Source organism: Sinocyclocheilus anshuiensis, unplaced genomic scaffold (genome assembly GCF_001515605.1).
Source record: "Sinocyclocheilus anshuiensis isolate Anshui unplaced genomic scaffold, SAMN03320099.WGS_v1.1 scaffold101, whole genome shotgun sequence".
In the NCBI taxonomy this organism is placed as follows: Eukaryota; Metazoa; Chordata; class Actinopteri; order Cypriniformes; family Cyprinidae; genus Sinocyclocheilus; species Sinocyclocheilus anshuiensis.
The window spans coordinates 1,568,365-1,581,466 of NW_015540892.1; the positions used below are offsets into that span (position 1 = coordinate 1,568,365).

The window sequence follows — 13,102 nt, forward strand, 5'->3', positions numbered from 1 at the left end:
ATTATTAGAACGACAGCTACAAAAAAAAAAAACAATAAGCCCACAAAGCTGTTATCATTCTGACGGATGACAGCCGTGACAGCGCAGTGGAATCCCAGAAAATAAACCATGGAACTTTGACCAATGAGAGAACAGTTTACTCGCGTGTGACTTGTATTAACAAATTTGGTCTGTTTAGAAACTTTGCCATGTGAAAGCGAACCGCACCAAGAATAAAAAGCAACATTGTAATAATTTGAATCCCTTTTTCGGAACAAAACAATCGATCTACAGGTGTGAAAGCACCCTTAACCACTGATTTCTAGTTGTGTCCTCTTTTGGAAGGCCAAACAAAGTAGTTTCGCTTTCACAACGAAACACAGTGTCTCCACGACATGGCGGCGGAGGCAAGAGAAAGGAAAACTTGAAATCGCATCATATGACCCCTTTAAAACTATCATTGCATTTTTCCCAAATGCCAAAATTGTACAAAATGTTTCCCTTATTTGTATGTTTAAAAATATTTCAAACATTAATATTATAATATTCTTTATGCATTTGAAATTTTGCAGTGTAAATGCATCTATGGCACCTCAGCTTCATCAAACAGTCTCTGTAAATACATCTAATGCCACTTCAGATGCAGCTTCTATGTTTCCTGCAGTGGAAAGATGGAGTTTGTTGATACTGCTTTCATTTGAATGGTAACAACTCTAAAGTTTCTTATTATTTTAACTGAATTAATTAAAAACAATGTAAGAATTTGATGTGAAAGATGACATTTAATAAGGTTAGTGAAAAATGACAATTTAAGAAACAGTGGGAATAAATGACATCTGTTTTGTTAAATAGTACAGCAACTCCTTTTCAGTTAATTGTTATTTCTACCTTTTTTCTAGTCATAAAGCACTTTATTTTGAGAGTTGTTTAAGTGAGAGAACATCTGTAACTTTGTCCAGATTGGGGGAATTGTAATGTTTATAAATGACTAATTCATTCATTCATGTTTAATAATTTTTTATTATGTAAATATTTTTTTGCATTAAAGAAAGTATAGATTTTTGTTTGTATATGCTGTCAATTATAGTTTTTAGAAAGAAAATCGGAATCGGCAAAAAACTGTATCGGCAGGTCACACTTACAAAAAAATCGGAAATCGGAATCGGCCAAGAAAATTGCAATCGGTGCATCTCTAGTCAAAATTATAGATTTTTCTTTTATGCCAAAAATCATTAGGATGTTAAGTAAAGATCATGTTCCATGAAGATATTTTGTAAATTTCCTACGGTAAATATATCAAAACTTAATTTTTGATTAGTAATATGCATTGCTAAGAACTTCGTTTGGAAACTTTAAAGGCGATTTTCTCAATATTTTTATTTTTTGCACCCTCAGATTCCAGATTTTCAAATAGTTGTAACTCAGCCAAATATTTGTTAGTCTTATCCTAACAAAAAATATTTGTTAGTCCTATCCTAACAAACCATACATCAATGGAAAAGTTGTTTATTCAGCTTTCAGATGATGTATAAATCTCAATTTTGAAAAATGTACCCTTATGACTGGTTTTGTGGTCCAGGCTCACATATATGACCAATGGCAGCTCAACTGTTGCGCTTAACACAAGAACAAACCTTATTGGTTCTTGGAGATGCTCAAACATATTTGCATGACATGTGAAAATTCAGAAATTCATTGGATTTCTTTCACAGTGTCTTTATCAACTTTTTTATGTTTTAAAGTTTTGGTGGAATGGACTTTCAATGGAGGCACACTTTGGGGCGTATTAGTAAGAAACCATGTCAGATACAATAGATGCCATGTCTGAATTTGTTAAAATTAATGATTTTATTTTTTCATTTACAAGTTGCTTGTACGAAATAGCATAGTATTGTACAATTAAGATAAAATACATAATGACTGAATTTACAGCACATTCATAAATCGAACCAAAACAACAACAGCGAAAACATCTGATGCACATTCTCTATTCATTTTGTAGATGTAGAGTTAAAAAAATGTGTTGAATTGTATGCATAAATGGTAAATACGAACTTCCCCAGTACGTGAATGCATCATAACTAAAAGAAGACAGATTTTAAATTTTTGGGGAAACTAACCCTTTAATACAAAGGTTATAATCAATCCTCGCTTTTATCCAGCCAAGGTATGTAATACTTGCTTGTTTGTCTGCATTTTTCTCTATTTCTCCAGGCTCCAGGAAGATGGAGCATAAGGGGAACAGCTGGCATGAGACCTGCTTTACCTGCCAGCGCTGTCAGCAGCCTATTGGAACCAAGAGCTTCATTCCTAAGGACAACAATAACTACTGCGTGCCCTGCTACGAGAAACAATTTGCACTGCAGTGTGTGCACTGCAAGAAGGTAAGAACCAGAATGCAACATTTTACATTGAATAAAAAGTATTATATTTGACATCACACCTTTATCACTTCCTCTCAGCCAATCACCACTGGAGGTGTGACCTACCATGACCAGCCTTGGCATAAGGACTGCTTCTTGTGTACTGGCTGTAAGCAGCAGCTCTCTGGCCAGCGCTTCACCTCTCGTGATGACTTTCCCTATTGCCTCAACTGCTTCTGCAATCTGTATGCCAAGAAGTGCGCTGCCTGCACCACCCCTATTAGTGGTATGAGCAACCAACACATTTACATCTCCTTATATTTGGAAGGTGCTTATCAGGACCAAATGGAACCTAAACACAATTAACATCTTGTGATGAAACAGAATAGTGACAGATTCCTTCTATATTGTGACATATATCTGATTAAAACAGTTAATCAAAAAAAAATATCCAAGACTTTATTTCTTTATTACAAAAAAAATGTTTTTTTTTGTTTGTTGTTTTTTTAAAATCTTCGCCACTTTTTTCAGTGAAATTGAATCAGGTTTTGGGCTATGAAAATTGACAGAAAAACACCATGACTTTATTATAAAAGAAGTCCGTATGAAAATGTGTGCTATATTCCTGGTGTTCTGAAGCCATACAATTGTGATTATGCAAGACACAGACCAAAATTGTCTATCACTTTTATGATATTTCTATTGTGCTTTTTGTCATTTTGGAGATGTTGACAGACTATTTGAATTCTAATGTTAAATTCTAAAGTCCTACAGGTTTTGAATGACATAAGGTTGAGTAAATAATGATAGGATTATTTTGGTGTTGAAATCATGCATTTCTGACCTCAGGAACTGTATGAGTCTCACAGCAATCTTCTTGTCCACACTTTAGCAAACAATAGTCATATTTCCCATGATATTACTATCAGAGGCTTTGTTATTTGTTACTGTCATATCCTTTGCAGGTCTGGGAGGCAGCAAATACATCTCCTTTGAAGAGAGACAGTGGCACAATGACTGCTTCAACTGCAAGAAGTGTTTGGTGTCCCTGGTGGGCCGCGGCTTCCTGACGGAGAGAGATGACATCCTGTGTCCTGACTGTGGCAAAGACATCTGATCAGCACTGCAGTTCCTAACATTTTATTCTTTTATTAAATAGCTTATATTCTTAGAGTTCATTAGCAAAGCTTTTATCAAAGGTAATATATTTGTCTAAAAAAAAGTTCTCTTTAGATAATTAACTTTAAAGGGGCCTGTGCAAGCCAAGGCCTATTATTAACAAGTGACCTGACATGTGGCCAAGTATGGTTACCCATACTCGGAATTAGTGCTCTGCATTTAACCCATCCTAAGTGCACACACACAGCAGATATTGTGTCATGATTTTGTGGTCGTTAGTCAAACCAAAAGAAACATATGCAGTGTGAAAATCATTTTTATTTTAGATATAGAGACATAAAGCACAAGGAATATTACATTTTATAGTATACTTGCCTATTTTACCTTTTTTTGTGACTAACATTTGCTTTTGACTCATCAATCAATATATATATATATATATATATATATATACTGCACATCATGTATAGCCTGTGTGAAGAATTTGCTGGAGCTCATAATGAACTTCTTGAAAAGACATTCATGTAAGGCTCAGTACTGCTTACAGGAGATTGCTATAATAAAAAATGACTCCCATTCAATGCATTTAGTCTAAATATGCCTCAGCTGTTCCTTCTTATCTTTCAGTGAAACCCAAAGGTCTGATTCATCATGCATCTGTCTCTGTAGTTTATTAAAAGCAATGTAGGTTTATTATACTCAAATCTCACTGGGGGTTGGATTTGGAAATATGGAAAATATTTCATAGATGGCAGTATATTAGTAATATTATTATAATGTATGTTTATTTCACAGACCCTACTTACTAGTATTGATGTCAATTCTGACCTATTCCATGAATAATGAGATTACTCTGGCAGGCTACAAGAAGATAATATAGTGAAATTATTAAGATAGGTTTCCACCCTTACCAAGGAATATTATTATTATTATTATTTTACCATGGTTGTCTTCAGATGTTGGATCAGTAGATTACTGTAGACGAAATTGGCTTATATCTCCCCCTTGTGGTAAAAATGTAGATTAAATTATCTGTTGTCTGCAGAAAAATGTCCGATTCCTCAATCTTACCATGGTTGTCTTCAGATGTTGGATCAGTAGATTACTGTAGACGAAATTGGCTTATATCGCCCCCTTGTGGTAAAAATGTAAATTAAATTATCTGTTGTCTGCAGAAAAATGTCCGATTCCTCAATCACTTAAACTTAACGTTACATCTTTGTTTGTAGTCCGTATTTAGCGACTTTTGACCAAAAACAAAACGAAAACAAACAAACAAACAAAAATAATGACATCAGAATTCACGTTTGATGTTCTACTGTTTATTATGTTGTAAAATAAAATGTGAATCGAAACCGTAAATTAATAATAATAATAATTGGAAATCCCGAAGGAGCCCATAACTTGAAAGTGCGGATGTTTTCTTAAAAAGGACTACAAACTTAAATATCTAACATTCTAACGAAACTCCATAAATTAAGAATAATTTACTGAATTTTTAAAGAACTTGTTTTCTGTTTTAACGACATTAATGCTAAAACTACATTTATTATGCAACCCTTTTCGGGTTCAGATTTAATTATCATAAACGCTTTCAAATAAAAAGCCAGCCCAGAGCCCACCCTCATCACGTGGCCGGATGTATTTCGGCGGAGAAACAGGAAGCGTTACCGCAGGGAGATCGAGGGAGGTGGAGTGGGGCGCTTGAATGAAACGGGCAGGCCGTGAAAACACTGCCATCTCTCAAATCAGGACCGCACTGGCCACGGCTGGGGTACGATGTGCGCTCGGCTTTCTTTAACATCACCTGCTCTCTCTGCATGCCGCACCACACAGACATACACACGACCAGACACGTAGGCTGTGTGTTAAACCCTAGCGGACTGTCTACCAGCACAGCTTTAATGGCATAATAGGCGCATATTCGAAAAAACCCAAAAGGAATATTTTTAGATGGGCATCTCAATAGGCTTTGAAACACAGCCATAGCCTCCCATGATCATCCGTGTGATCAAATCACTTCTGTCTGTCGTTCATATAAATACTCATGCTGGGCTGGTGTGAATGTGAAGCTGGTGCTGGTGATTAAAAGAGGAATTAAGTGTTGATTCTTCTTGATATGGTTTTGCTAGCGTAGTCTTTGGCTGGTTTGACAGAAATGTATCTCGCATACAACTTTGTATTTCTAAAAATAAATACCTTTTGCGTTTTGTAGAGGAACGGGACAGGTCTGTAATGAACCTGTGTGTAATACAAACCACAGGTTGATAGGCACCTGTTTTTATGCTTAAATGTCAGAGCTGGGATTTATTGCTTTAGAATATGCTAAATCATACCAGTAAGTGACACTAATAAGCCATTTTGCGTTTCTGTTTACAATATTGTTCATATTTGTTGTCAGTGCATGTCTAAACTGAAGGTTTTGTTTCTGTTTTCTCTTTCTTGCCACATCTTGGCAAAAGAGACAACAGAAACAAAATCCTTTAGTTTAGATTTGCACTGACAACAAACGTGAACTAAATTATAAAGCATATTTTAAAGACATTATATTAATAACAAAAGCTGAAATAATAACAAAATGATTAGTTTAGACTTGTACAGAAAGACAGAAAAGGAAATGTTCATTATATTGTTTGCATAACGTTTTTTTTTTGTCTTTTTAACATGTATACTATTATGATAATTAATGATAAAATGTCTTTATAATATTCTGTATAATATTGCTCATACTTGTCAGTGCAAGTCTAAACTTAGACATTGACTTTGTCTTTGTTTTCTCTCTCTGTAGATGTGGGTGGCATCATGAGCGTGAAAGCTTTTGAGCTGGTTCCCGCCGTGGAGCGGGAGCAAGTAATGGGTGAAAAGGTGCGGATAAACATCGAATGCATAGAGTGCTGCGGCAAACACCTGTACCTTGGCACCAATGACTGCTTCATCCATCACTTCCTACTAGAGGAGCACACTACAGCCAAAGGTAAGCTGGCCTATAATGTCCAGAAGCTCCTCCACAAATACCTGGGCCTGAAGAAGCCAGTGGCAGAGCTGAAGGCTGCCTCTGCGTTGGAGCGTCTAATTGTCCTCTGTGACTCAAGGATCACTGTTGTGGACATGGTTACTCTGGAGCCTGTACCCACTGGCGGCACAAAGCTCAAAGGTGTGACCGCGTTTTGTGTCAACGAGAATCCAGTGACGGGGGACGTGTTCTGTGTGGAAATGGCAGTGGTTTTGGCACGCAGACGGGCCGTCCAGATCTGTACGGTCCATGAGGACAGAGTGCAGATGTTAAAGGAAGTGACCACACCAGAGCAGCCCTGTGCCCTGAGCCTGGACGGATACAATATCTGTCTAGCCCTGTCCACGCAGTATATGATTCTCAACTACAGCACAGGAGCCTCTCAGGACCTGTTCCCTTATGACTGTGAAGAAAGGAAACCCATTGTGAAGAGGATTGGCCGGGAAGAGTTTCTCCTGGCTGCTCCAGGCGGCCTTGGTGAGTTAAATGACCAAAAATGGCATTGATCAGTATGTACACATCGACCTTCTATTTGAATTTTAATATAAGCTTGCGCCAGCAGGAGGCTTTTCTTTTCCTTATTGAAACATTTTAGTCATCAATGATATTTCGAGGATCTTCACTGGAAGTTTTCAGTCAGATCTGTGACTGAATATTTAGATATTGTCATAACTTTTGTGGTTTAGGTCAGGAGATATCAATATAAATTAAAAATGTATTCTTGGATAAATATAACATTCATTCTGAAATATGTTTATAGTAAAAAATAGATTCTGCTGTCAGTGGAGTGCAGCAGTGATGACTTTTGTTGTAGGAAATTAAGTTTATGATTTTTACCATCAAGATAATCTTTACAAATAAACAACTTTTATTTTTAAACCTAAAAATAATCACCTGAAGTAAAAAGCTACACGTAAGCTATAACCGAACAACACCACGGTCGCATGACTAACGTCACCGCCGTTACCGTTAAGCTTCCGACAACTCCTTCAGTCTCTATTAAACAATAAATAAATTCCTGGACGGTTTGAGTTAGAATTGTTTGCAAGAGTGTGATTAGTGAGTAGATGAGTTTACCTGTTTTGCATGATGTTAAATGTCCCCACTTAGCCACTTGTAAGCAGCCGGCTTTTTCAAGACAATTACTGATGAAGTTCATGTTGAAGAATAAAACATGAAAATATCTTGTGCTTATGTTAACCATAGACCTTATTTCAGGCTTTTAACCAAAAACCCATTTAAAACCCCATTGACTTCAGAATAATGGAACCATATATGTGAAGTGGTTGTGGCTTACAAAAATATGTCACCTCTGCAAGAGATGCAAGCCAGTAGTACTTTTTTTTCCTCCCCCTTTTGGACTTTGGAAGATAGTGTTTGTGGTCTAAATTCTCAGTGAGAATCCCTTTATATTCGCACTAGTGCATTTCAGAAGGAAATGCCTGAGGACTCTGTATCATGAATTGTTTTCTATGGCGAATGCATCTAGTATTTGTTTGTTTGTCATTTTTATTACAACTTTAGCCGCACCCCACCCGAGATATGAATCTGTCTTCTCGGCTATATCTGTTGTCATGGCAATCACCCGTGATGAGTCATACATCTCTGTATCTTTATCTCTCAGGGATGTTTGCTAACGCGGAGGGCATATCTCAGCGTGCTCCGGTGAGCTGGTCAGAGAGCGTGATTGCGGTGGCTGTGTGTTTCCCGTATGTGGTCGCTCTGGATGAAGGCTTTGTGACAGTTCACAGCATGTTGGACCAGCAGCTCAAACAGACGCTGTCGTTCAGAGATGGACACCTTTTACAGGATTTTGAAGGTAAGAGTGCTGCCCCATACATTTACCATTTATTTAATCCTTACGCTATTAATTGTTGGTACTGGTGACATTTAGGCACAGTGTACCTATTTGGCATGTAGTCAGTCATGAAAATATGGCTTTCCAGCATTCCAGAGCCAGAAAAGATTTATTGACAAATAGACTGGACCTACAGTAGAAACATAAGGCAGGACAGGATATTGATAGACTGTGTTTTCAATTACATCTTGTTAAATGTGGGGGTCTGCTCTATTTATAGCATATTCACATTCACAGTCAAGCAAGTCGCGCTCTCTGCGTTCTTTGAGGTGAAAACTATGACTTCTCTCTGATGATGTATGCAGAACGTCTCCAATCATTTGTTTAGTTGGGCTTCAACTCAGATTTTCAGTGTGGATAATTATGATGCTTTGAGGAAAGCTGGTACCCGTAGTTACAAGTGATCATTACCTTAAAAGTAAAAAAAAACAAACAATATCTGACATTCAATATCTGACACTGAACATAACGATGGCTAGATATCTTGCAAAAGGCCAAAAAGGCAACCTCACGGCATATGTGATTTATTAAAAAAAATCATACATACTGCATCTTTAAGTGTATTCTGCAAAACAAAATAACAGTTCACACAAATGTACTGTTCCAAAAAATGTCATTTATGTTTATTTATAAAAAAATAAAATAACACCACAAACAATGTTTATGAACATTGTATAAAAAAATGCATTGGACATGTAAACAGGACATAACTATATATGTTATGTCTACCTTTTCTTTTTTTAAATACACATTCACAGATTATGGTAAAACTACCAAATGTCGAATCATACTGTTTTTGTTTAGTTTTTATTGCATCAGTCTAAATTATTTGCAAAATAGACTGTTAGTGTCAATCCCAGGTGTCATCGCATTGATTCAGTCAGACAACTCATTTCCAAACTGAATCAGCTCATATGATCAACTTACTTGGTGAATCGCAGGATATGATTTAAACATGAAAAATATGATAAAATTCTGTGCCAATTAAGTAAAATTAAAAAAAAGTTTATAATTGGGTGTGTAGATTCAATCAATAGAGAAAAATACAAAAAGCAAAAGCAAAAAATCCACACACCAAACAAAATGCAAAGTTCATTGTCCTTTGAACAAAACTGTATTCCTGAAGATAGTCTAGCAAGGACTGAAACATTTGCTTTTTGTGTTTGTGTGTGCACGGTCACTTTTTTGTTTGTGCACTTTAGTTTTTGTTGTAACCCTCACGTAAATCTTTGGAAGGGTAGTAAAGAGTTTCAGAAGAAAATTATCAAAAACAAAATCCTGTAGGAAACACTGTAAAGAAACCGCAGAAATGGCACTGATTTAAACATTTAAATATATATTTAGATCTCAGGTGTCTTAGTTGGTATTCCTTCAGATTGCTAGTGCTGCAGTCTACTGTTTTACCAGTATTGATTTCTCTGAAGTGCTGAGGTAAATTTCCCTACAAAGCAGCAAGGAAATTTTCTCCTGTCAAGTCTTGCTAAAGCTTGATAGGGCTTGAATCAGGATGAAGAAAACCAGACTCATTCTCATTTAATAAAGCAAGCAGTGCAGAGAATGTAGTGAAGGCAATTTACTCAGGAGCTCCTGATGTAATGTGTTATGACAAGCTCAGATCAGGTCAGTCGCCATACGTCTCACGTCAAAAACTCATTACTGTACCGATCACAAGCTTGATTATTTTTCAGTTGATAAATCATGTACGACCAGCGGCACTCACACATTCTCATGTCTTATCAATGTGCTGTACTTTATGCTAGAGCATTTGTTTTCATAAATGTGGCTTGTGGTGTTTTATGTAAACACCTGTCATCCCTTTCATATCACTCAATGTTCCTCAATGCTTTGAACTATAGGTACATCAGCTACAGCATTCAAGTAATGCAGTGCTCAAAGTTCTGATAATAATCAGCTAATGAATGTCTTTTTGTGTCCACTTTATAAAGAACCTCTAAATTCTTTATTTCTGATGCCCTCTCTCAGGTAAGGTGGTGTTGGCCTCTTCAAAAGCGGTGTATATACTGGTTCCTCTCCCTCTGGAGCGTCAGATCCAAGACCTGTTGGCAAGCCATCGAGTCGAAGAGGCCCTGACCCTCACCGAGGCGGCACAGAGAAACATTCCCAAAGAAAAATATCAGGTACACCAAACTGATGTGGCAAACTGGTGAAGAAACAAGAGTGTTTCTCTCAATTGGGGAAAGGATTTTAATTGACGATTTTCTCTTTTTATGTTGTAGATATTGCACAAAAGAATTCTCCAACAAGCAGGATTCATCCAATTTGGCCAGCTTCAGTTTTTAGAAGCAAAAGAGCATTTTAGGTGAAGTGTATCATTTTGTCATGTAATTAATACTGTTAATTGCCGCTCAGACCCAGATGTTTCAGAGGATGACTGAACGGAGTTAATTAACTTCTTTGCTAATTGCTTCTTATCCCTCTGTGCACCTGACCCTAATCGCCGTATGCTAATGGATGGAGAACAGTAACTTGTCTAACAGCTGAATAAATGGCCGACATAAATATCAGTGGATCTACCATGTTGAATTCTGCATGTATTTTAGGTTTCTACATCTATCATACAGCAAGAACTAGTAATCTGTTTAAATCACTGATTGCTTATACTACTGTAATTTTATTTTTTTTAAATAATAAAACCGCAAAATAAATGCAATAAAATAATAGCTTAGTAATAATAATACACTATATCAGACCTATTAAAAAATATCATTTTTTTAAAAAATTTTTTTATTTAAATAAATTTAGCTTTTTCTGATGCTCATTTTAGGAAAGGACAGCTGGATGTACGGGAGCTGATCTCTCTTTATCCTCTGCTCCTTCCCGCCTCTTCCTCTTTCACGCGTTGCCATCCACCACTTCATGAATTTGCTGACTTGAACCACCTGACGCAAGGAGACCAGGAGAAGGTACAGCGCTTCAAACGTTTCCTCATTAGCTACCTGCACGAGGTGCGTAGCAGCGACAGTGCTAATGGTTTCCATGAAGATGTAGATACTGCATTGCTGAAGCTCTACGCAGAGACCGGCCACGAGAGTCTCCTTGACTTGCTGGCCTCCGATAATGCTTGTGTCCTGGCAGACAGCGCCCCCTGGCTGGAGAAGCATCACAAGTGGGTACTCGCTTTTATTTTTCCTTTGAGTAGCTATTGATCAGAAGATTACATCCGGTTTTGACAGTTTATTTTTGCAAGGAAACTAAAGATGATGTTCCAAAGGTGATGCTTGCGACACCTTTGCTGAGCATCACATTTTGTAGGATTTTGGTTGGTGTCTCATAAACCATCATGATGCATTAATCATCCATGCCCTCTGTCCTTTTATTCACTACAGTTACTATGGCAGTGCATGAATTAAAGCTTTAATAAATGTCAGTGTTTGACAATGGTTAAATAACTTTTGCTACAATTCTTAATGTGTGTAATTTGACTGTAAATGTTTTTTTCTCTGTGTTCAGGTATTTTGCTCTTGGGCTTCTGTATCACTACAACGGTCAAGATTCTGCTGCTTTACAGGTGAGATCTGATTGCTGATGTGCTGTTTGATTGTGACAGCTTAGCTAAAGTTTGCTGCCAATGTTAGTTCACCCAAAAATGAAAATTCTGTCATTAATTACTCACCCTCATGTCGTTCCAAACCCGTAAGTTCCTGACCTTCGGAACACAAATTAAGATATTTTTGATGGAATCTGAGAGCTCTCTGACCCTTTGTAGACAGCAATGCAACTGCAATGTTCCCAGGTCCAGAAACGTAGCAAGGACATCAGTAAAATAGTCCATGTGACATCAGTGGTTTAACCGTTATGTTATTATTGTTTTATTTGCGCTCAAAAAGTATTCTCGTAGCTTCATAAAATTACGGTTGAACCACTGATGTCACATGGACTATTTAAAGGATGTCTTTACTACCTTTCTGGCCTTGAACATGGTAGTTGCGTTGCTGTCCATGCAGGGTCAGGATTTCATTAAAAATATCTTAATTTGTGTTCTGAAGATGAACGACGGTCTTACGGGTTTGGAACGATATGAGGGTGAGTAATCAATAACAGAATGTTAATTTTCATCCCTTTAAATACTATTTAATGTCATCATATATGATATGACATAATATGTGGCATGCTGTTGATTACTACAGAAAAAAATATTATTATAGTTCTTTAGTGTCACATCTGATCCAGCATTCTAATATGCTTATTTGATGCTCAAGAAACATTCTTTATAGTTACCAATGTTGAAAACCTTTGTGCTGCTTGTATATATTTTTTGTGGAAACCATGATGCAATTCATCAAAGAATTCTGGAAAAAAAAGTTGGAAGGAACAGCATTTATTTGAAATAGAAATATTTTGTAACATTATAAATGTTTTTACTGTCACTTTTGATAAATTGAACACATCTTCACTGAATAACAGCATTAATTTCTTTAAAAAAAATAACTTTTTAACTTTTTAAAATCACTTTTATGCTTTGTTCACTTAAATTCACACACTTAAAGGGGTCATATGACGTTGCTAAAAAGAATATGTTGTATATTTGGTGTAATGCAATGTGTTTATGCGGTTTAAGGTAAAAAAAAACACATTATTTTCCACATAATGTACATTATTGTTGCTCCTCTATGCCCCGCATTTCTGAAACGCGTCGATTTTTACAAAGCTCATCATTCTGAAAAGCGAGGTGTACGCTGATTGGCCAGCTATCCAGTGCGTTGTGATTTGCTGAATACCTCAAGCGTGTGACGGAAATGTTACGCCCCT

At 36.7% G+C, this 13,102-nt stretch overlaps 2 protein-coding genes across 2 annotated transcripts in view; both read left to right on the plus strand.

The window, feature by feature from the left end:
- fhl2b (four and a half LIM domains 2b) overlaps positions 1 to 3,690 on the plus strand; it is a 13,472-nt gene extending 9,782 nt beyond the window's left edge. Inside the window, exons 5-7 of the mRNA XM_016486739.1 lie at positions 2,194 to 2,363; positions 2,442 to 2,628; positions 3,308 to 3,690. Coding sequence (XP_016342225.1) covers positions 2,194 to 2,363; positions 2,442 to 2,628; positions 3,308 to 3,459 — 509 coding nt within the window. The 3' untranslated portion in view covers positions 3,460 to 3,690. The remainder of the gene's footprint in view (positions 1 to 2,193; positions 2,364 to 2,441; positions 2,629 to 3,307) is intronic.
- A 1,372-nt stretch (positions 3,691 to 5,062) lies between these two features.
- tgfbrap1 (transforming growth factor, beta receptor associated protein 1) overlaps positions 5,063 to 13,102 on the plus strand; it is a 16,142-nt gene continuing 8,102 nt past the window's right edge. Inside the window, exons 1-7 of the mRNA XM_016486633.1 lie at positions 5,063 to 5,235; positions 6,250 to 6,951; positions 8,099 to 8,293; positions 10,316 to 10,470; positions 10,570 to 10,652; positions 11,118 to 11,459; positions 11,804 to 11,861. Coding sequence (XP_016342119.1) covers positions 6,264 to 6,951; positions 8,099 to 8,293; positions 10,316 to 10,470; positions 10,570 to 10,652; positions 11,118 to 11,459; positions 11,804 to 11,861 — 1,521 coding nt within the window. The 5' untranslated portion in view covers positions 5,063 to 5,235; positions 6,250 to 6,263. The remainder of the gene's footprint in view (positions 5,236 to 6,249; positions 6,952 to 8,098; positions 8,294 to 10,315; positions 10,471 to 10,569; positions 10,653 to 11,117; positions 11,460 to 11,803; positions 11,862 to 13,102) is intronic.